Source organism: Dasypus novemcinctus, chromosome X, assembly GCF_030445035.2.
Source record: "Dasypus novemcinctus isolate mDasNov1 chromosome X, mDasNov1.1.hap2, whole genome shotgun sequence".
In the NCBI taxonomy this organism is placed as follows: domain Eukaryota; kingdom Metazoa; phylum Chordata; class Mammalia; order Cingulata; family Dasypodidae; genus Dasypus; species Dasypus novemcinctus.
This window is the reverse complement of record NC_080704.1, coordinates 77925123-77948836: the sequence shown is the minus strand read 5'-3', so window position 1 is coordinate 77948836 and position 23714 is coordinate 77925123. Positions and strand designations below refer to the sequence as shown.

The 23714-nt window shown below is 44.8% G+C and overlaps 1 protein-coding gene across 1 annotated transcript in view; it reads right to left on the bottom strand.

Annotated features, from left to right (window-relative positions):
- Positions 1-2191: 2191 nt before the first annotated feature.
- Positions 2192-23714, bottom strand: part of DLG3 (discs large MAGUK scaffold protein 3) — a 53327-nt gene continuing 31804 nt past the window's right edge. Inside the window, 10 exon segments of the mRNA XM_058292271.1 lie at positions 2192-3316; positions 4415-4506; positions 4836-4945; positions 5299-5471; positions 6056-6157; positions 6776-6826; positions 8044-8085; positions 11709-11808; positions 12623-12698; positions 12950-13126. Coding sequence (XP_058148254.1) covers positions 3210-3316; positions 4415-4506; positions 4836-4945; positions 5299-5471; positions 6056-6157; positions 6776-6826; positions 8044-8085; positions 11709-11808; positions 12623-12698; positions 12950-13126 — 1030 coding nt within the window. The 3' untranslated portion in view covers positions 2192-3209.

Below are 23714 nucleotides of genomic sequence, written 5' to 3'. Positions count from 1 at the left end.
AATCTCTTCAGGTTTGGTCACGCAGGTTTTTTTCCGACAGAGATGAGGAAATCGAGATATAATTAGCTGTGGGGTCAGCAGCAGAGGTGCTCCTTGTGAGGAAAGGGCTCTCTCCACCAGGCCACAGCTGGGTAGGTCTACCTTTGGTGTTATCAAGTTGTACCGTTATCTTCTCACACTGGGCTCCGTTTTCTTCAACTGTACCTCCTCTAGGAGGGACCTTAGTTGGTGAGACAGACTCTCAATGCACTGTCTATAGACCCACTCTTTGTTCTCCACGAAGGAGCTGGATCTCCTTAAGCCCTGCCGAGCTCTTTGGGGACTCCCATTTGTCGGGCTACTTTTCTAGCAAATAAGAAAGTGTTAAAGAAAGCCCTCTGTAAAGTGATTCAGCCCACACACAGTAGGGCCATGCATTCACTCCATAGTCGCTCTCGAGTTTCACTATGGTAACACTTCCTCCGGCTTCTCAACCCATGTGGCAGAGACGTCAGCCATGTCATAAATACTTTCTCTAAGCACTCAGCCTCTGCTTCTGGGGGCCACAGGGAGGTTGCCAGCCTACTCTGCCACCTGGGGGCTACTCTGTGCCCCTACCACCCACATTTTCCCCTGAACTCTCAATGCTTGCCAGAAGCATCGGTAGCTGGTAGGCCAATTTTCTCTTAGCTATCTTATTACTCAGTCCTCTGCTGCTAACTGGGCCCCCGGATTTCTCTAACAAACACCTTTCCTTCTGCAGCTACCTCCCATGTTGGGTACCTTTTGGGAAAATGTCAGCATTTCGCCACCAAGGATGGGGCCCCACCCACCCAGTTTGTGCTATTATTTTAGGCAGCATTTGGGGGCTGCAGCGGCAGACTGAGCACACCACCTTTCTCAAAGGACTTGTTACCACCACCCATGTCTATAACCATCCAGAGGAACTCCTGGCTCAGTCAGCTGCTCATCACTGAGTAGAGGGTCTTTGGGCCCCCAAACAAAGGTCTGGAACTGTCCCATTGCTGTGCACCCACCCTCCCTTCTCAGCTACTTCAAAAAGGTCTCTGAGCCACAGTTCATTGCAACTATCGTTTATTAAAAAATATATGTCTCCTTGGAAGGAACACTGGTAAACCAACTAGTGTCATGCTTACTTTTAATCTTTGCATTTCTTCTCCAGGAGAGGCAGAGGGCTGAGCATCATTCAGAATATATCACTTAGTTAACATCATAGAAATGCACACTCTTTGCTCACCCCCTCCTCACCAGAGTCATAATTAGCCATCATTTTATCCCTCTTTGCCTTCAGTCCAGTGTACTGCCTAGGTAAAGCTGCTGCCCTTTCTCTACCCTCATTCTGGGCCCCACACTCAATTAGTCTTATCATGTTGGTAGGATAACACTGTTCACAGATCTCCCCCATTTGGCTGGTAGCACTTAAGCATCTTCAGAAGAGAATTGTTTGCACTGATCATACCACATGGGTTAGGAAATGGCCGACTCAACCCTACAGCTGAGCATTTCCATTTTCTTCTCCCGTGTTACTCCTGCAGCATGGAGGGGAGGGAGGCAGGCTGGCTTTAAGAAGCAGAGTGGGGTGGGGCTGGGCCTGAACCACACTTGCTGCCTGCATTTGTGTTCAGAAACAAACTCCCTTGGCCACAATCACTGCCATTGGACTCTAGGAAAAAGCAACAAAGTTTCACATCTCACTAGGAGGTGAATCTTTGCACTATGGCTCAAATTTACAGCATTAAAGTCTACTTTCTTCTTGAAGAAATAGTAAGCTACCAGCTGTTGGTGAGCGGGCTGGGGTAGGGCATATGAAGCAGCTGCAAAAAAAAAAAAAAAAAAGCCCAAATCAAACTAAGTATACGGCTGACCAAGCCTAGTGCTGTTCCATTGTCCCCACACAGAACTGGAAGGAAAGTGACTCCCCAGCCCTGTCAGTGGGCCCTTTGAAGAATCTCAGCTGAGTCTTGCATGCCTTTGGCAGGTAAGTGAAGGGACAGCACTAAACTGCAGAGCCCCCCAGCTCTTACCCTACACTTTCCCTTTTGCTGATTAGCAGGCCAGGCCTAGGTCACCGACTATAGCACAAGGCCTGGCTCCTTCAGAGCATTAGAAGCCTTTTGAACACTGTCAAATAGGATTCTATGCATTCACTTAAATAGTAAAAGTAAAATTTGGAATAATGAAAAGGCTGACACAGTAGCACAACATGGTTTTGGTTTAACAGCAGCTTAAAAATGAACAAAACGGAAACCTCTCATGCAGACACACCAGGTGGCATAAAACAATAGGCAATTTAATATGGAGCATCATTAGCCATTCTCCCTTGTTCCACACATAGGACTGACTGCACTTCAAGGGCAGCAGCTGCTTTAGGGTCAAGTCTCCAACCTCCTGTCCCCAGGCAAAAAGCCCTCTCTTGCAGGCCTCAAGCTGAACCCCCTCCTACAGAAAACCTTCTCTCTCAAAAGAATGAGCAGATGCGAGTGCCCTTAGTATAGCACTTACTACCATAATTTTCAATCCCTTCCCAACCAGTTGGGATATAAGATGCCATCTGATTGGAATATGAAAATTAAAACATTTCTCTAATAACAAAGTACCACTGATGAAGTCTCCATAGATTCTCTAGTCCAAATGTGTGTGAATATATATATATTATATGAGAGTGTATAATATATATATAATAATTTCTATATATTTTATATAAATTACATATATATATATAAATAAGATACTTTCTGTTGTCATGATGTTGCACTGTTCAGAGCTGCAAGACAGCAATACAGCTATGAGGAAATGCCGAGGGGCATCTCGTCATGTTGTGCATATAGCTCAATTCACACTCCATGTAGCTGTCCAGAGTCTGTCTTTTCCATCAGTCCTCCTTGCTTCTCTTCACTTCTGCTTGATTTTTAAGAAAACAATGACTCTGATGGATTTGCACCTCTGCAAGCGCTTGGGAAAGGTCCATGCAGGAATGGGTACAGTCACGTGATGAGTGAGATGGCATCATCCCAAAAAATAAACTAAAACAAACCAAAAATTAAAAAAAAAAAAAACAGGACTAGAAAACTCAATTTTTTTTGACATATCTAAAAAAGGGGACAAGAACAGTAGTCATTTGTTCTCCCCATGGGGACAGGAATGAAGAGGGAGGAGGGAAGAGGGACTTGATTTCTTCTGTTCACAAGAGAATGGTTGGAGGGGATTCTTCAGAGTTTTTCAGGGGATGGGACCCAAATGTAGTGCCCAGACTGGTCCTCAATGATTTGTTTGATTTTGTTATAAATCTCTTCCAGTGAGTCACCCTGCACAATGGCTAAAGTGAAGAGGAAAACAAAATTATTACTGTGCTCCACAGCATACCCCCCAAACCCAGCAATTCTGCCTCTCCCAACAACCCGATAACTCACCCCACAGGCATGAAGGACAACACACACAGAAGTGTGGGTTTGGCTTGATTAGTTGGCTGCTAGTTTAAAGCAGTAAGGAAAACTGGCTAGCAGCTCCAAGCCCAGGGCTTGAAGTCAATTCGCTGAGAGGCAGTAAGACTAACTAGTGATGAAGAGGAACTGTGTTTATTCAAAAGAACAAAAACAAAAACTGTTTATCGAGTACCCATTATAGGTCAGACATTGCAGCTCACGTTGCTCTTGGCCACCATAGGGCTGGCAACTTGGACTTCTAAAATAGCCTGACTGAAAGATTTGGAAAATCTCAGTGATCTAGAGAAGGAGCTGCAAGTCACAATTTCTGGCAAAGGGCAATGCTCCCAGGGCCATCACATTTGCTCTATGTCAGAGGTCAGTCCAGCAAACAAGAACACAGATGTTAACAGTGAAGTGAGCGCCAAAGATCCAAGGTATGAGAGTACATTTACGAATTCTTTACCCAGTTAAACTAGCAGCTAGAATTTACTCAGCACCAACCAGCATATAGAAGTCACCGCACTTTAAAAGGTAAGGAATGTATTTCATAGAAATCTTCCCAGCCTTTTGTGAACTGACCTTCTACAGGAGACAACAATATAATCTCACACACACAACAGACATACATACACATGCGTGCACATGCACTGACAGACAACTTGAACACGACAGTTAAGGAATCATCATCAACAAATGGTTGTTCAGCATCTAAAACATGCAAGGCAATGGACTGGAGGCACCAACAATCTAGCAAGGACAAGAAGACAAAATAAATTAACAATACAAGGCAGCATTTAGTAATGGTGGTTTGTACTATCAACTGACTAAGCCGCTAAATAACTCAATGGAGGGAACCTGAGGACTTTGGGTAAGTTTGAGCTCAAAAGCAAACAGAGATTCCATGCACGATATCTAAAGTTCTTTGTGACCTTTATAGAATAGATATCTGGCTGCTACCATGTTACCAGGCTGGGCAGCAGGATTTTTACCTGTAAAGTATTCTCCAAACTCCTGCTCCAGTTTCATGGCTTTGTCATAGATCTTATTTGCTTGTTCATATGTCTGCCGTCGGTTCATTTCCCTGCCAAAGACACAAAAGAAAAACAGTAGCAGACTAGATTCCATGTTTTGGTTTACATAAAGGATTGTTCCAGGCTTCCTGAAAGCCAAGCTGCCCTCTCAAAGCAGCAGTGGCCAATGGCTCAACTCCTTCCTCAAACCTTCCAGGGCCAGAGGCCCAATTGGGGATAAATGCACAGATGCTCAGAACAGGAGGAGGACCCAGTGATCCGAGCTAGGTCCTTCAAGCTTCCATTGGTTCCTACCCCTGCCCACAAGTCACTTTATTCTCTTTTTCCTTTTCCGGGCCCCATCCTGGCTGTGGGTTTTGAAGTCCCAACAAACACTTACATAAGCGCCTCAATGGACTTGGGCTTGATGAAAATGGCAATGGGGTAAAGTTGTGCTTGCTGCAGCCTCTTGATAGCATTGCCAGAAACATCTAAGATGCAGTGCTTGCCCTGAAAAAGCAGAGACTTGTATTAGCCCTGACTGCCCGACCCCAAGCAGATATACAGTGGCATTCCCAATACCCTCCTTGGGGTAGGGAGCCCTGGGCCACCCTGAGTGAGGGAGTCAGGCTCCATATTTTGCTCCTACTACCTGGAAAAGGTTATGCCTGCAGAGGGTTCCCTATTGCCTGGTAAGGGAAGTTCTGGGGTATGTTGCATGAAGGAGGCAGAGGCCTTGCTGCCATGGCTTTTCTCAGTAGGGCCCTGTGTTTGAAGGATGAGGATTCAAGTGGAACTTCAGGGTGGACATTTCTATCTTCCCTTTAAGGCTTATTCAACCCAGCAGTCTCCTCTCTACTTACCCTCTCTGCAACTGCCCGGACCGACTGGATGCTGGTCCCATAAAGATTGTCATTGAATTGGCCTGCCTCAATGAACTTGTTGTCCTGAATATCTTTCTCCATTTGTTCTCGGGATACCACAAAGTGATAGTCTTGTCCATCTACCTCATTATCACGCCGAGGCCGGGTAGTATCTGAAGGAAGAAAGGGAATGCTGTACGGCCCAAGGACAATGAGCTGCCCCAGTCCAGAAAGCTGACTTGTTCCTCTCTCACCAGGGTCATAGGACCATTCCAATTTTTTTTTCAGAAGAATTTAGAGGGAAAGCAGTTTGGAAGAAGTCTGTCTTGCCTACTTCTCTTTCAACATCCAGGTCTGTCCCCCCAACCCACAACACACGGGATATTTGCTTGCTCTTCAACTAAAGCAGAAAGGTGATATTTCCTTAGCCAAGACCTGGCAAAGGGAATCTGATGGACCACAGATCAAGTCACACCAGCTCCACTTTGGCTGGGCCTCCTTATTTTTGCCAGCCATACCTCACTATCACCACCCGAACTTCTCTCCAAGGGAGCAAGTCACCAAGCCTAATGTCTTAGTCCTCCCAACTGCATCAGCTTTTTGGGAATCTACCTCTTCCTAATCTCTTCCAAGATATTCCATGTATCCACATTCCAACATAGCCCTTGAATCTGATGCCAGACCCTTCCCATCAAACATCAGAGCAACAGTTCCCAAGGCATCACGTCTCATTCCCAAAGCCTTCCAGGGTGCTTACGTGGCACACAGGATCCAAATTTATGCGGGAACTCAGAGATCAGGTCATCATTGACTCGGTCCTTCATTGGGCCCAGGATAATCACAGGCCTTGCATAGTGAACTGGAGAGGGAGAGCAGGGAAACAATGAACAGAGGCTCCCACCACACAGCCTGTTCCACCTCAGAGTCTGGCTGGAACACATGGGCCCCAGAGCCACAAGTCCAACAGCATGAGGCGTCCATGGCCATCCTCTGGCTTTGAATTCCAAATACAAAGAGCTTCTAAGGTGAGAACCTCTAAGTATAACGCAAGGCTGCAAGTAAGAGTACTGCCCCATCTAACAGATTTAGGAGAAATCTCTGTGTCGAGGTCACTGGCCGAGCGAGTTGTTTTCTTTTGTTTTGTTTTGTTTTTCAGAATAGCCACTGAAGGGAGGGACGAGGGCCTCTCTTTTGGCAGTGGCTATATCTACTAAAAGAGATCTTTGTCTACCTTGTAAATCTGTCCTATTTACTGGAAGGCACTGCAGCAGCAGGCAAACATACAGCTGAGAGGCACACACGGAAGGACCTTCCCTATAACAGATACTAGGATGAGGCAGAGAATAAGGAAGGAGCCCAGGTGCAATGAGTCATGATTTCCTACTCCCCCAGGGATTTCCCTCTGTTTCTGTGACCACAGCCAACCACTGTGTTGAGCAACATGACTGGAAGGCAAGACTCTCAGAGGGGGTCTTACTTTCTTGTCGTGTCACTGGCTCATATGACAAAATAGCATCCTCTTGTCCTTCTGCAACAAAAAAAGAGACATGTTAGCACTTTATGATCTGTCTCCCAGCATCCTTCATCTCTCTATAGCATTAGACCCCACACCCATATCTGCCAGAAAGCCTCATCATGTGGCACAAAGACCTGCCCCATGGTCCTCTCTGCTGTTTGGCAAGAAAGCAGTGGAAACCTTTCACTGCTTCTGAGGCAGGAATCAGTAGTTCTCTCTTTCAGCAAATTATAGCTGAGCAAAGGGACATGACCCAGGATCCATAAAACCTCCAACAAAAAAAGTCCAGTTTCTTAATAGTCTACTGTGCTCAGTTGCCCTCTTGCTCTGGTACCTGTTCAAGAGGCACTACTCTTATGCCCTCATCTGCAGGCAGGGGAACAAGGGCACTAATGCAGATCCCCAAAGCTGTAGCCTGACTTCATCCTTTTAAGGGTCTACCTGCCCTCTGCCACTGCAAGAAGCATCCAGAAAGTGGCACAAGGCTGGGCTAAGGTTCCCAGAGTGCTTCAAGAGCAGTGCTGAGCTCTGCTCTCTCCTCATGGTTCAAGCTGCATATATCCTAAGCAACGATGTCCCCAGAGGCCCCAAAGTGGCTGAGAGCAATACTGAGGAAGGCAGCAATATCTGCATTCAGCTGAAGGATGCTCACTAAGATTCCAGGACAGATTTTTCACTGGCTCTCACCTCCACGACTACTGAGAGGCCAGTGCTCCCAAAATTCATGGACTATGGCTTCTCTGGTCTGGTCACAGGACCTCCAGAAGGAAACTTGGCAGTCACCTGATAGCTCAACCCAACTAAAAGGTGAGGACACCAGGCCTCAACCCCAGGTCCTAGTGACCTGGAAAGGCAGATTTAGGACAATAGCCTAAAAAACCATTTTTCTCTTTGTTTCTGAACAATTCTGTAAAATTTGCAGCATCTATACCCCACAGTGCCCAAGGAGTTACTCATGGGCAGCACACACTTTCCAGGGCCCCAGGGATGTTTTTAAGTCAGGTCCTGGCCAGACCTACAGGTCTCATAATCTTTATTTAATTCACGAGGCAAACCCTGTCTCCTCAGGAGAACAAACTGGCCACAGCATTTTTCAGGATCTCAAAGTGTGCGTGGCTAAAAGAAGCACTAGCCTCTGAACAGAAATGGCAGTCGTGCAACACTGGAATGAGAATGGCAGGGACAAACAGTGGAGCTATACAACATGGGAGAGAATGACACACACTTACTGGAACTGCTTTCGCTGTCACTGGTGTTGGATGTCACTCCCTCTGCAAGCCAACAAGAAAGAGACTCCGATTCAGAACACACCACTGAGAGGTCACAGACAGCACAACAAACTCAAATGTTCCAGGAGAGAAACACTGAGCTGCCAACCAAGTCAGGCAACAGGAGGCCTACCACATCCAAGCCACCAACTTGAAGGCACAGCTCTAATCCTGAGCCTCTGGACACCTCATACTTGTCCCCAGAGCCCTCTCAGTCTGCCAAGGCCCTCCCTATATACTATAGGCCTTACTTTCTTCAGCAACACCCTCTGCATCTGAATCAATAGAACTGACTTGGACAGTCTCCAAGTCCATTCTCAAAATGCACCTACCAAGACTAACATTAAGAAACGAAAGGCAGCAACAGGAACAGAGAGAAGTCCAAGGACCAAGCTGCTCTTCAATTTCTTCTCCAGACTCTAGAGCCCCCAAAGTACATAACTGTAAGACACTCCAGAACTAAGAGGCCAAGCAATAGGTGAACTGAGCAGTTGCCAGTGAACAAAGCTTTGACCATTTGGTAGGACCCAAAGGCCCTCTTGTGCAACTACCAAGAAGGCAGGCTGGACTTCAGGAGTCGGGGTAGGGGTATGCTCTTCCATCCACCAAAAGACGGACATCACAAAACACAGACAACACACAAAAAAGAACACTTCGAGGACAAAACAGCCCTCCTGTTTTTGACAGTTGGGATTTGCCCCTCTCTGAGTGTGGGAGGAGAAAGCTCAAGCAGAAGAGTTGGCATTCACAGGAGGCATGAGGCAGAGTTTGGCACAAACAAAGCCCATCCCTCTCAAGAAGACAGGCTTATGAAGATGAGACATGGACACAACAAATGATGGATAGAGACACTGCTTATTTCAGCCAAGACAACACTGTTCTAGACCATGTTATGCTGTGGGCCCCCTTCCCCCTACCCCTTCCCAGAAGGACTGGCTCATTCCCAAACACCCCCTAGGTGATGCTCTGAAGAAACTCCTTTACCTTCACACCTTTGTCGTTGAAGAAGCATGAAGGCTGACAGAACCCACCTAGCATGGCTGCTTGTATGTACCCAGCAGGGACACCAAAGCCCCATCATCTATGTCCTTTAATTTTCCACTCTAGGGTTATTTTCCAGAATGGAGAGGTCAGTTTTTCCAGGATAAAGTACTACAGTCCATAAAGGTTGCAGAGGTCCCCATCAGCTCAGCTCTGTGGAAAGCTTGGCCAACAGCTGTTTGCTCAGGCCCCTGGATCTGCTGGGCCATCCCGGATGCAGGTTGGGGTAAAGGGGCTCACAGCACTCTCATCTCTGGTTAGACAGACTGTAGCAGCTGCAGTTCTTATGCCCAGATTTTAAACGCTTGTCTGTGGAAGAAGAATCCAACCAGCTGACACCCCCTCACCTCAACAACAGGCTAGAGATGAAATGATTGGTCACTCCTGGAGGAGCACTTCCTTCCTACCTCACTTCTAAGGGGAACACCAAGATATCTCCCTGTCACTTCAAGGGACAAAAGGAAAACACAGATGTAAATCTTAGGCTTTTTATTAGGGCACCAGGAATCCAGAACAAAAATATGACATTCGGAGCCATATATGCTTCCTCCTGCTGGGGGCATCAGACTTCTCACAAACCCTGCCCTCCCCTTGCCCTTCACTCCCTCCCATGTCCCCTACACCCCCACCCCCAGCAGCTCCTTTCATGCCAGAAATAGTTAATGGGGTATAAGTTTGACTTACTCAGGTTCTTTGCTCCATAATAATCGTCACTCAACCCAGGGAAGTCCTGATTTCACAGACAGCAAGGACAGAGAGTGAAAGGGAGGGAGGGAGGAGGGAGGGAGGAAGGGAAGGGGGAGGAAGGGTAGAAAAGGATTGGGAAGAAGAGAGAAAAGAGAGAGAAAAGACAAGGGGAAGGAAGAATACAGAGCCAGGTGAGCATTAGTGACAGAAGTAAGAAATACTATGAAGACCTATCACTATAGTGAGGTTAAGAACTGTGCTACAGAAATAATTCCCAGGTTGAGTAAGAGATCTGGACTTCATGATATCCAGTGTGCTGCCAGAGGGGCCTGGAGTAGACCACCTATCTGGGTAAGCTACAGCCTAGAGGCCTTCAGGAGAGTCCAGGTGACACTCCAAGGTGTTTTTTTTACTAAATTTGGAGTTGTAGTGCCCAGGTTTCTCCTTTGCCCCCTCAATGGGCTCATGAAAGAGCAAACAGCTTCATGGGCAATAAGAACTACCATCATCCCAAGGAGTTTTTGCCCCATACCAACTAGCTCTGTCCAAACCTCTCAAGTAAAGTTTCCTGTAGTCTGGGGCATGGCCTTCAAAGCTGACTGGAGTTGTGTAGTCCTCAGGGGAGGAGCACATCTTCTCAAGAACAAGCACTAGGCAGTTTCACCTCTATCATCCAAGAGGCACCCCTGCCCCCCAGCTGGGCACAGTGAACATCTCACCAGGATACACTCTGTTGGCCCTGCATGGAGGTTCTTGGACTCATCTTGGGCTCATCTGGTAGACTACAGTGACGTCACTTCAGGCCTCTGTCTCAGACTGTCCTCTACTGCTCACAAGCAAAACTAACTTCACCTATTGCCTCTTATTGAGCTACCCCAGGGTTGAAGAGTCCAAACCTCTAAGTGGATCAACCAACCACCTCAAGCAGCAATAACCTACAGATACCATGACCATGAGCCAAGCTGGCTTCAAAGAAGTCTATTACCTCTTAAAACTAGTCAGTTTCCTGCCAGTCCCAACAGCCCAGGACCCCAAGACCCCTCCATGTAGGATACGGGAACCACTGGTGAATGAGAGGAAATGTTTACAATTCATGATGAGACAAATAAAATATTTCACAAGCCTTAACCAGGTCTGTTAAAAGAACAGTTAATTTCTGGGGCATAGGATGAAGGGGAACAAGATTCATCAGAATTAAACTGGTTCTTAAAGTTCATTTAGCTCAGCTTCATGCTATTTTCTACCAAACCAGCTTTGTCTTTCTCAATAAATCTTTATTTGGGCAATGCTAAGCAACACCCCTTCCATGTCAATTCATTTAAACAGCAAGGATTTTATTTTGAAAAACAACCCTAAGGTCACAGTGAGTCTGTTAAGAGTTGTGTGGCTATCATGTGTGCTTATGTGCATACATGGCACTCAAGAAGTATCCCCAACTCTAGATACCCAGGAAATAAAAGGCTCCTCTCTTGATATAGATGTGGGAGATTAAGGATAAGAAAACACAAGAAAAAGCCAGGAGAGCAACAGAGAGACCTTGTTCTCTGGAAAACCTTTTCTAAACCTGACAACCTAACTGAGCACTGCTCATCACCACAGCAGCAGAACTCAGTCTGGCATATATAATACCTGTGTTAGGGACTTCCTGTTAGGCTGGCCCTTAAACCAGGTCCACCTCAGGGACTCCAACACCCATTCTGAATGAGGAGCTGAATGAAAGGTTCTCAACATCACCCCGCGCAAACCAATTTCTACCCTGACTCTGCAAATAAGCAGGTACACAGGCACACGCGCGCACACGCACACATTTTCCCCATCTTCTCATAAGGGAAGGTGCGAATGAGGAAGAGAGGACAGGGTGGTGGATGGTCTTCTCTCTGTACTCTGCTGCTACTTACGTTCCTGTATGCTGCTCTCCTGGACCATGTTTTCTTTGCTCTTGTAAAATGGAAACTTTCGAGAGAGGCGGAAACTCTTTTTACGTTTCGTTTTGATCGACTGTGAAAGAACATGGAGATGGAGGGGAAGGACAGAAGAAAAAAAAAACAGAACAATGGATTTTAAAGCATGCAAGGAAAACTAAAATGAAGATAATGGTGATCTAAATAAAAGATGACTCTCACACATGGAACCTATGAGATTAAATGAAAGTTGATGTCAGAGGACAATTATGTTTACAGAAAAATGTTGTCAGGGTATTAAGAGGTTTTGACCTAATCCAGACTCACAACACTCATTGGTACTTCCTAAAGAACCAGGCTACTGTAGCCTACTGGACACACACCCTAAGGTGCCACTGAGACACCGAGTCATCTACTCCATGTCTCTCTGCACTTTACCACTCCAGAAGTTCCCTGGCTTGTTAACCTTCTAGAAGAAAAGGGGTGACTGGAGAGAGCCCTCCTGCCTCACTGGGCATGAAAGGAGGTCAAAGCTCTGGGGCTGGCCTTCCTGGTTGGCTGACAAGGCCAGGCTATGTTTAAGGGCCCCACAGCTCCAGCAGGGTTTGAGACCAGGGAGACACCCACAAGTGGTTTCAGTTGCCCCAAGCCAGTCAGCCTTCTGGACAGTCCAACTCCAACACATTTTCAAGAGTCAGCTACCCTTAGGGAGGGAACACAGACCAGCTGGGGCCTTCAAGTGCTCCCTCTATGCTTTCTGAAAAGTAGCCAGTAGTCTACTAGGACAGAGCTAGCCCCCTGAAAAAGAGACATTCTTTTGTGCTCCCCAGTTCTCTTATATGTCAGACAAAAGTCCAAGCTGCTTACCCCTCTTCATATAGTGGCTTACTTCCTTGGGGATCCCCACTTACCCTGTTAGGCTCAATCATCCCTGTCCTGGCATGAAACTTCACTGTTTTCAATCGAGCTCTTTCTTTCTTTTCCACCCTGTTTTGGAGTCAGAAAGAAGTCCTGTTACTGCCAGCATACAGCAGCGGGTTGTAGCAGGTACAGCAGCCACTGTTTGGGGTCACTTAGTCAAAACTATGTTCTGAGCACCAACTCTCTCTACCCCAAAGGAATAAGACACATACACTGCCCTCAAAGATCTCACAGAATCTGAGGGGAAGGAAAAAAAAAAAGAAAGAAACAGCAGGAGGAAGGCAGGAAAGGCATCTCTCAAGACCATGACAACTCACCTCTTCTTACTGGGGATCACACCAATCTGCTCACTTTCTCCATGAGGGGTCACCAGTCTTGCTTGCCACCACTCATCATCAGAGGCATTAATGACATGCAAAATGTCACCATAAGAGAAGCTGAGACCCTGGCTTGGCAGGCAGCTGTCCCGAGTCCGATCATAATCAAACAGGGCTCTGAAACACACAGCAAAAGGTGAAGCAGTCCTCCCAACCCAGAAATGCCAGCAGACCAGCAGTCAGATGGAATAGCAGAGAAAGGCCAATCTGGTTGGCTCCAGACACAGCGGTCCAATGGCAAACCCAAAAGAATTCTCAGTACTCCCCTTTCAGAGAAACATCCCAGTCTCCCAATAAAGGGGCATACAGGAAAATCTTTTAAGAGTTCCATCTCCTCCCTGCTTCTAGACACAAGGTAGGAATCTCAATTACAACACACTGACCATGAGGTGCAGCAGTGCTCAGAGATGTATTCACCAAATGCAATGAATGTCTCATGATGATGGAGGAGGAGGTTGTTATGGGCAGAGGAGTGGGTGAGGGGGGTGAAGGGTATTGGAACCTCATATTTTTTTAATGTAGCCTTAAAAAAAAATAAAGAAAAAAAAAACAAAAAACAAAACAAAGATGGTCCACCTGAAAAAATAAAAAAAAGAACACACTCAATAATCCTATCTTACTCATCCAATCCTAGCTCTACTAGTAAATGTTCTCAGTTTACAAATATATCTTCAAAAAGCATTTGAAGATAGGACATAACACCCTAATTATAATCCCAAACAACGAATGGTAAAAGCCACAGAAGCACAAAAGAGAAAAAAAGGCTCTATGTCCTAGGGCAGTCAAGGAAAGTGAGGACTGACATTGAACTGCACAATGACAGGGTTAAGAGTCCTAGAAGTCTACTAGTTCAGTCTTTTTCTCTTATATATGGGAAAATTGAGGCTCAAGGAGGGAGAAGGATTTGACAGAGCCCAGGTCCTCCCCCAGAGCATTTTCTATCTGAAAAGCAGACTGAAAAGGTAAAGGGTGAAGGTAGGGACAGATGGGGAGGGAGCTATGCTGCAACAAGCTCACAATAGGTTGACTCGAAGGGAAGACAATGCAGAACTTACAGAAATAAAGGATAGAGAGAGACACACAGAGTAGATAAAGATGGAACCAGGGGGCTTACAGCTTCTGGAACTGAGAGCCTCGACCCTAGTTTCCACTTCATAATTATTGGAAACTACTGAGCACCTATTTGCTCTCAGAACTGCAACATCATCTACAATAATACAGAACAACTGCAACATCTACAATAAGGCAACATTTTATAATAGAACAGGTGAAACTCTTTTTCCCACAGAGCTATATCATCCAGACTTATGGAAAAGGAGGAGACAGGCATGGCTGCAAGCTGGAAGGAAGTTGTAGGAAATAAAGGTCTGAGACAAATTTTGGAAGGCCTTGAATAGACCTGATCCAGTGGCCACTGAATATTGGAAGGTAGGGAAGTGGCACAATCGAAAGAATATTGGCAGGGAACAGACTTGGCCCAGTGGATAGGGCGTCCGTCTACCACATGGGAGGTCCGCGGTTCAAACCCCGGGCCTCCTTGACCCATGTGGAGCTGGCCCATATGCAGTGCTGATGCGTGCAAGGAGTGCCCTGTCATGCAGGGGTGTCCCCGCACAGGGGAGCCCCACGCGCAAGGACTGCGCCCTATAAGGAGAGCCGCCCGGCGCGAAAGACAGTGCAGCCTGCCTAAGAATGGTGCCGCACACACGGAGAGCTGACACAACAAGATAATGGAAAAAAAGAAACACAGATTCCCGTGCCGCTGACAACAACAGACAAAGTTGTCAGACAACAGACAACGGACAAAGAAGAACACGCAGCAAATAGACACAGAGAACAGACAACTGGGGCGGGAAGGAAGGGCAGAGAAATAAATAAATCTTTTTTTTTTTAAAAGAATGTTTGGGGGGAGCAGATGTGGCTCAAGTGGTTGAGTGCCTGTTTCCCACATGGGAGGTCCTGGGTTTGGTTCCTGATGTCTCCTGAAAACAAACAAGCAAAAACAAGAGAAAAGAAACAACTCAGGAGAGCCAATGTGACTCAGTGGTTGAGTACCGGCTTCCCACATATGAGGTCCTGGAACTCAGAGTGTGAGAATCAGGAGTAGAGGTTACCAGGGGCCAGGGCTGGGGTAGGGAACAGGGAGTTAATGCATGAGTTGTACATGGGGTAGGGAATGATGAGTTAATGCATGAGTTGTACAGAGTGTCTATTTGGAGTGACTATAAAGTTTTAGGAATGGATATGGTAATGGTAGCACAACACTGTGAATTTAATTAACAGTACTGAATTACGTTAATATATATGAATGTGATTAAAACAGGAAAGTTCAGGTTATATATGTTACTAGAATAAAAATTTAAAAACATAGGAGGACTATACAACACAAACAGTGAATCCTATTGTAAATGACAGACTGTAGTTAATAGCACAATTATAAAAATATTCTTTCATGAATTGTAATAAATATCCCACACTAAAGCAGGGGGTTATTAATTGGGAGGTTTACAGGAACTCTGTAGTTTATGCATGACTTTTCTGTAAACCTACAACTTCTATAATACAAAAAAATTTTTTTAAAGAGCTTTCAGGGTGGGGACCTCCTTTCTCTCTCCCTGGCCATCTGGGAAGCTACTCTAAGTCAGAGACCAAAAGCAGTAAGATGGTGGCCGCAAAGAAGGTGAAAAAGTCTCTGGAGTCAGTCAACTCCAGGCTCCAACTTATGAAAAGCAGAAAATACGTATTGGGGTACAAGCAGCCTCTGAAGATGATCAGGCAAGGCAAAGTGAAATGGGTCATCCTCGCCAACAACTGAAATCTGAGGGGCCAAAACTGGTATTCATCACTGCAGTGGCATAAATACTAAATTGTGCACAGTGTGGAAAATACTACAGAGTGTGCACACTGGCTCTCTTGATCCAGATGATTCTGTTATCATTAGGAGCATGCCAGAACAGACTGGCACATAAATCACATAAAATTTTTCTTTAAGAAGACTAGGCAGAACTTGATTTAAAAAAAAAAAGCCTTCAGAATGTTAAGCTGATCTCCATATGCAATGTGAATGGGCGGGGTGGGGGTGGTTTGGGGGGTTGGAGGCCTATTTAAAACAAGGCTATACAAGATCATTCCATTCAGATATCCGGCTGACTCTAGCCCTAGTAAAGCTGATACTTTAAATGAGAGATCCCTGCTTAGAGAGCCACCTCACCGGGATAGCAGTTTCTATTTTTTTCTCATCCAGTAGAATCTCTCCTCATAGAGAGTCACCACAAAGGGGTGATTTCAGTGAGGGGCTTATATTCTTCTACCTACAATCTAGGCTTTGACTGTCTTCTTTACATTCTCTGTTAACAGAAGTGTTTCCACACATATGCCAGAACTTAGTTCCAAGACAGACTTCTACATATGGTAGTCTATGGCTCAGCTAGAAGCTGCAAAGCAAAGCACACTATTTTCCCATGCGCAAGCCCAAAGGAAAGATAGAATGTAGTGAGATGTGGAGAGGCAAATAGCCACCTACTTTTTAATAAAAGTTCTTGAAATAGAGTCCTTAAGAAATCAGTGTCAGATTATTTGAAAATGAAAATACCCAAACTCTGATAAAAAGCCTTTGAATTTCCCTCAATTTAGACACTCAAAGTAGTAAAGAGAAAGGCAGAAGTCAGCAGATAAGGAAAAACTGTTTTCTTGGTTCTTTCAAGTCTCTGTATAACAAAATAAAATATGAACGCATTTGCATTGCCATTGCAAGAGTCCAGAATTTCCTAAAGCAAGTAAGGTATGCCATAGGTATTCCATCAGCCATTCCTAAGAAGATGTTCATGATAAAGACTTTAAGTCTCAATGAGGAACATTAAATGTTATGATGACCTTCAAAGATGAAAGGAAATGTAGTGAGGAGAATAACAAATTAGTTTGGGGAAAGAAGGAAGGAAGATGTTAAAGTAAATTAGGATGAGTTTGTAGAAAATGAGAAGGGACTGTTTACTGATTACTAGTTTAAAGCACAACAGCACCAACTCAATATACATTTTAGCAAGACAGAGAACCATACTTGACCTCTGGCAACAGTAGTGACAAGCTGGAGTGTATATGGTAGAGTTTTCTGGATGTCAGAAGTCCAATTATTTGTAATTTTTGAACATATGAGGTTGAAATAAAATCAATAGCAGTTTACTTTTAAAATGAACTTCAGGTACCTTACAATATTAAAATACATAAAACAAGCAGACAATGAGCAAAAAAAAAAACAAAATAAGTGAATGTGGCTCAAGCAGTTGAGCGCCCACCTCCCACATGGGAGGTCCTGGTTTTGGTTCCCTGTACCTCCTAAGGGGGGGGGGAAGACAAATGAGCAGACAAGTGTAAACAATAAGCAAAAAGAAAAAAAAACAATGAGCAAACAGACGAGGGAGCCATCTGGAGGGGGGGGGGGAATAAATCCATTTTTTAAAAAACATAAAGAGTAAATAAAAACAAAATAAACACAGCTCAAAGTCAACTTCTAGAATGATGGCGATTACCACTGCACACTGGGGATGGTACTTTTTGCCTTGATTTTAGACAAGGGCATGTGTTATGTTTACAATTTTTAAAATATGTATAAATTATATATATATAAAAGCAGCTGGCTTGAGTCATTTACTTCAGATGAGGAGCATGTCTGGTTCTAAGTTCCCCGGCAAAAAAGAACTGGTATAATTTCAATTGCCCAATAAAAAGTGGTACCCAAGTCTGCCTAGATTCTGTTTCAATAATTTATGAATGATGAGTGAATGAAGACTACTGAATAGAATGGACAGTACTTTTTTCCTTTTTTTTTCCACTATGATCTTGTTAAAGACATAGAAGCATAATATTTGAGTTTGGAATTCTGAACTCTGTTCAATTTGTGGTACACTTTGAAATAAAACCCAAGGGGAAAATGCAATTGAGTAAAATTACCCATGGGTAGGGCTGTATCACATAATTCTCGTTTTAGAATGTGTATTAGTCAGCCAAAGGGGTGCTGATGCAAAATATCAGAAATTGGTTGGTTTTTATAAAGGGTATTTATTTGGGGTAGGAGCTTACCGATACCAGGCCATAAAGCATAAGTGACTTCCCTACCAAAGTCTATTTGGAGCAAGATGGCTGCTGAAGTCTGTGAGGGTTCAGGCTTCCTGGGTTCCTACGTTCCTGGGGCTTGCTTTTCTCTGGGTTCAAGGTTCCTTCCTTCCTGGGCCTGGCTTCTCTTTCCTCTGTGTGCTGACTTCCCAGGACCCAAGTTTGTCTTCAGCATCAAACTCCAAAATCAAAACTCCAACATTAAAAGCCCTGAACTCTGTTCTTCACCATGCCTTTTATCTGTGAGTCCCCACACACCAAGGGGTGGGGACTCAACACCCTAATCATAACTCAATCATGCCCAGGTACAGATCAGATTACAAGCATGATCCAATATTTCTTTCTGGAATTCATCAATAATATTAAACTGCTACAGAATGTAAAAGATGAATTAACAAGAATTTCCCTTTCCATCAATTGCAAGTGGGAAAAGAGCAGAACACCACAGAACCCTGGAGCCTTAGAGGTCATCTTTTCAACTTCCTATCTCATAAGGGGACTTCCTTAGATACTAAGGTTCTTTCCATGTCTAGTGCTTAATGGGTCTGGGTCTTTCTCGTCTTGTCTACAAGTAAAATAAGTCCCTGTTCCTTGTAGAACTTGCTTCCTGGCATATATTATGCTGTAGCAAGACCCACAAAAGCAGGAAAAACCAACATCTAAAAGTATTCACAGGGAGAATAGATCACATCTCTTCTAGGGAAGCTTCAAACTGGACCTCAAACTGACTTTCAAACTGGACCTCAATACAGGTTCAGGACTTCAAAAGGTGGAGATGCCAAGGCTCAGAGGGAAGAATCGCATTCAGGGACCAGTAGAGCATCCACTTTTGTGGTCAGCGTGGACTGTCTGGCTAAGGAACCTACCATTTATTTAGTAAGCCTTATGTGACCAATTTTGTTGCCTCAGTTTTTTATCACGACTGGGCTAAACTTTCATGTGGAAATTAATCCAGTGAAAGAGAAGAGGCCTGAATATTAAAGTCAAGCAACCTTTCAAATGACAGAGTTTGTATAATAATTTTTAAAAATGTGAATAATACCTCAAAAAGAAAAAATATTGACTACCTACTGAAGATCTTTAAGAAGCAGGCTCAACTGTGGTCATCTAGCAGTAACTTTAGAATGGCCTGGAATCCTAATGAAGAGACAGAGTTTGACCCCTTATTACAAAGGCCTCAGGTTAGGCCAGGGAAAAGGATGAAGCAGCAGCTTTCTCCACAACACTAATATATCCTGCCCCCCAGGACCCCTTTTTATCCTTAGGGTAGGCAGGTACTAGGCAGAGCCAAGACAAATACCACCCCTTTTAAATCAGAGTGAACCAAGATCCCATAGCATATAGTGTCTCAGAACTGAGATCCTATAGCATATCCAAAAGCCCAGACAACACAGCCACCACTTCAACCTGATTTAAAAAGACAGTGAGCAGGAAAAAAGAAAGCAAAATGTCTTTGTGTCCAGACGACACATAAAGAAAGAACACAGTTAACCAGTCTGCCACACTATATATTGTGTGTATGTGCAAACTTACCTGACATGGTGGTGTTGGGAGACTAGAAGTCTCAGGAAACCCCTTATCCTGTCTGGGCCCAGATAATGTCACAGAAGTCTCCAAGAGAAGGACTGGTCAGGTCAGAGGGAAACACTGTGTCATGAAGAAAACCCAAATCCCAGTGACAGGTATACATGAAAGAAGACTCTTTCTCAGAGGCTTCCAAACCCTGAATACATGCTTCCTTGCTTATGGCCATGCACTTCCAAGAACCAAGGGAGAGCCAAGTCTAAGGTTTTCCTGCATCTTCTCAAACATAGTGGCCAGGCCAGAAAAATGCAGAATTATTTTAAGAGCAAGGTGAAGAGTGTGGCCCCTGGAAAACCTGACATGTAAAATCAAAGTGAAAGTAGACAACAAAGAAGCTTTCCAGAGCTGCTCCAAATCACACCACCACACTGAAAAGCAGCTGCAGACTTCCCAGGGTCTGCAGATTTGAATTCCTAAGCTAATCTTCAGCACCCTAGTTTTAAATGCTGCTTCCTACCTTCCTAAGGAGAAAGCATTTCCAAGTCTTGAAAGACACTTTAAGTCGTGACCTTTAAAATATTACCCCCTAAGAGACGCATGTGCCCACCCACAGGAATAATGCATATGCTTCTGGAGAACTTTTCCCAATGTTACTTGCAGCTGTGACCTCTCTTGCCTGATGGGAAAGCAGGGAATATAATCAGCTCAAAGCAAACAGATTACCAGGCAAAAGGTTTGGATCTGAAAATGCCAGAGAAATCATAAGCATCTGGCATGGCCACTGTGGTGTCTTAGTGAACAGAAATTCAAAGAAAATGGCAACCACCAAAGAAACTGGTTGGGCAGGTTTCTCAGTGCAAAGCAAACGAGAATTTTAGCACTATAGGTTCAAAGGCAAGTGGTTGCCTCCACTGAACTCACCTAGTATTTTCCCCATCTCTTTGCCTGTGGCTCAAGCCATTTTGTCTAAACTGGAAAGCTGTGCCTGGGTCTTCTCTCCTAAGACCTCTCTTCTTTGTGATGGCTGTCCTACTCCAAATTTCCTTCTAAATTCATACCATGTATTTGGCAGTGAGTGACCTTTCTTTATATTTTCTATTTATTGCTATTTAACTCTTGCACATATTGTATTGCTACAGTGGAAGCCCTCTGAGGACTGAGACCATGAATTCTGCTTCATGTAGGATTACGAATGCTTGTGAATGAAGGATGAGATCAGGATGTCAGGGTGGGGGTGAAGGGGAGGGGTTCCACAGAAAACTCTCTGGGGGTACCAGTTACTCTCCTTCAATGCTCTCCCACTTTATTTCCCACCCACAACAGAGAAGGGTCTCCGGCATCACTTTCTTCCTTTGGCCTGAAAGTACTGGAGAGAAGGCACACATTATATGAAAACTGAGTTGCCCATCCCTTGCCCAGTCCACATAAAGCATGCACAGGAATCCTAAGGCAGCAGTCATTCCTTCGTCCCAGGTGTTTATGAGAAAGTTAAAATTTCCTGCAGCTTCTGAAGAACAGCGAAAGGCCAAACCTGACTACTCAGACACAGGGTCATCCACGAGAGGATCGAGTGCAGCTGGAAGTAATTCAGACCTTCCTAGCACACCCTGAAGAAGGGTACATGGAGAGCTGGTAAGGGCACTTTTCTTCTTAGTCTATCCCAAAGTTTCAGGACTTAGAGAGGGCAGTTATGAAGGCAGAGAGGCATTGAAAAGCCAATCAACCCAATCAACCCACAACACGTGAATGTTCAGATTTCCCAGCACCTGCAGATTACGTGATCAGTTGAGGGAGTTATGAGTACATGTTCAGGACTGGTGTTTGCAGTATATGATTTAGGAAAACTCTCTGGTAGCCCTGAACACTTTCATAAATTGTTGTTGTCATTTTAAATGCATATTATCATCACCTCCAAATACTGTCCGATAACTGAAGCCTTTCTCATTGGAATTTCAATCCACTACTGAAACTCATTAATGAACAAGACAAAGGTCACCCCCCAAACCAGGCTAAGCACATAGTAGTTACACAATTAATGTCTGCTGTTCTCCAGTGTTGTTTGAAAACCAAGCCATAATTTCTGACATTGTTTCCTTAACCAAGACTATAGGGGGAAGCAGACTTGGCCCAATGGATAGGGCATCCGCCTACCACATGGGAGGTCCAAGGTTCAAACCCTGGGCCTCCTTGACCCGTGTGGAGCTGGCCCATGAGCAGTGCTGATGCACGCAAGGAGTGCCCTGCCACGCAGGGGTGTCCCCCGTGTAGGGAAGCCCCACGCACAAGGAGTGTGCCCCATAAGGAGAGCCGCCAGCGTGAAGGAAAAGTGCAGCCTGCCTAGGAATGGCACCACCCACACGGAGAGCTGACACAACAAGATGACGCAACAAAAAGAAACACAGATTCCCTGTGCCTCTGATAAGGATAGAAGCGGTCACAGAAGAACACACAGTGAATGGACACAGAGAGCAGACAACTTGGGCGGGGGGGGGGGGGAAGGGGAGAGAAATAAAATAAAATAAAAAAATAAATCTTTAAAAAAACAAACAAAAAGACTACAGATGTCCCGGACCAGTCTCCTTCAGTGCTTGAGATGTGGTTGCTGCTTCCCTGAACCTATGCCAGCCCAATGCCCTGTGCCTTCCTTCCTGCCACCCAAAGGAGCTAAAGTAAGTCTAAGTAAAGTTGTTCAAGTGACACAGAAGAGCCTATAGTGACACAAAAGCACTCATTCTCAAGCATTGTAACTGCCTGTTAAAAACATATATTTCCCCAGCCCTAGTGAACCCAAATCTCTAGAACAGGAGCTTGGGAGTCTTTATTTTACTAGCACAACAGATGATTTCCATCTGGCAAGTTTGAGAAACAGTGATTGAACCAACCGTCATAGCCATAACAACCAGGTTTAAATTCCAGTTTGGGAATTTTTTAGCTGTGTAACTGGAGTCTCAGTTTGCTCATCTGCAAAATGGGAATAATAATGTCTCTTCTGTAGCATTAGCAGAAGGATTTTAAAATATATTTAAAGAGAATACCAAAGGTCCTGGTATATAGTGGGTGCTCCCTAAAATGTTTGTTCTGCTTTATGCTGAAAGCCTGGGGAAGTATTAAAAGTTTGCAAGCAGGGTAGTGACCTGTCCAGATTGTTGCTTTAGTTTCAACCCACTCTGCAACACCCAGGCAAATGGCTGTCCAGCCTCTTCTGTAACCCCTCCAGGGACAAAAGACCAAATTTACTACCTCCGGAAGCAATCCATTCCCATTTCAGACTGCTTTAATCATTAGCTCTTTCTGCGTTACACTGAGCCAAAATCTGTCTTACATGACAGAACAAACCTGATCCCTTTTCCACATGACAGGGTGATGCAATTAACTTAGATAAGGAAAGTGAGGAGGAGTAAGGTAGGGGAGGGGAGTCTGCGTTGAACATGCTGCTTGTCTGAGGCACTGGAAGGGTAGCTTTAGGCATATGTGCAGCAAGTGGTTGTTATGCAGGTCTGGAGTTTACTAAAGAGATGAGGGATGTCATCTATCTAAGGACAGCATTTGAAGCTGTGAAAATAAACAGCATGGCCACTTAGAGAGCAAAGCCAATGAAAGATATTGAGGAATGATCAGTGAGGTAGGAAGAGAACCTTTGAAGAACAAAGCAGGTAGTCATGGAAACAAATGTGGTGAAGGGGTTCAGACCAAAGGCAGAGAACCAGCAAACCAGTAGTTGAATCTGAAAACTAAGAGGCCACCAGCATTGGGCTTCTGCTCCTCTGGGCTACTAAAAGTGAGGTGATCTGAGGCTGTAGCAGCAGCAAGTACAGACAACTCCAACATTTCTCAACCCATGTATCAGATCCTGAAGAGGTTAAAAGGTTTCTCCAAATAAGGGCCCCATGCTCATATCTCTTGGGGAAATAGTGCCTGGTATAGCCCCTCTTGGACATCAATAACACACACTATCAGAAGGACAATTCCTCAGGAAAGAAACCTATTTTCCTCTGCTTAATTCTGGACTTGCCCAACTTACTGAACCACTGAACTAATTTTTCACACAATACTTATTAACATCCTGAGGAAC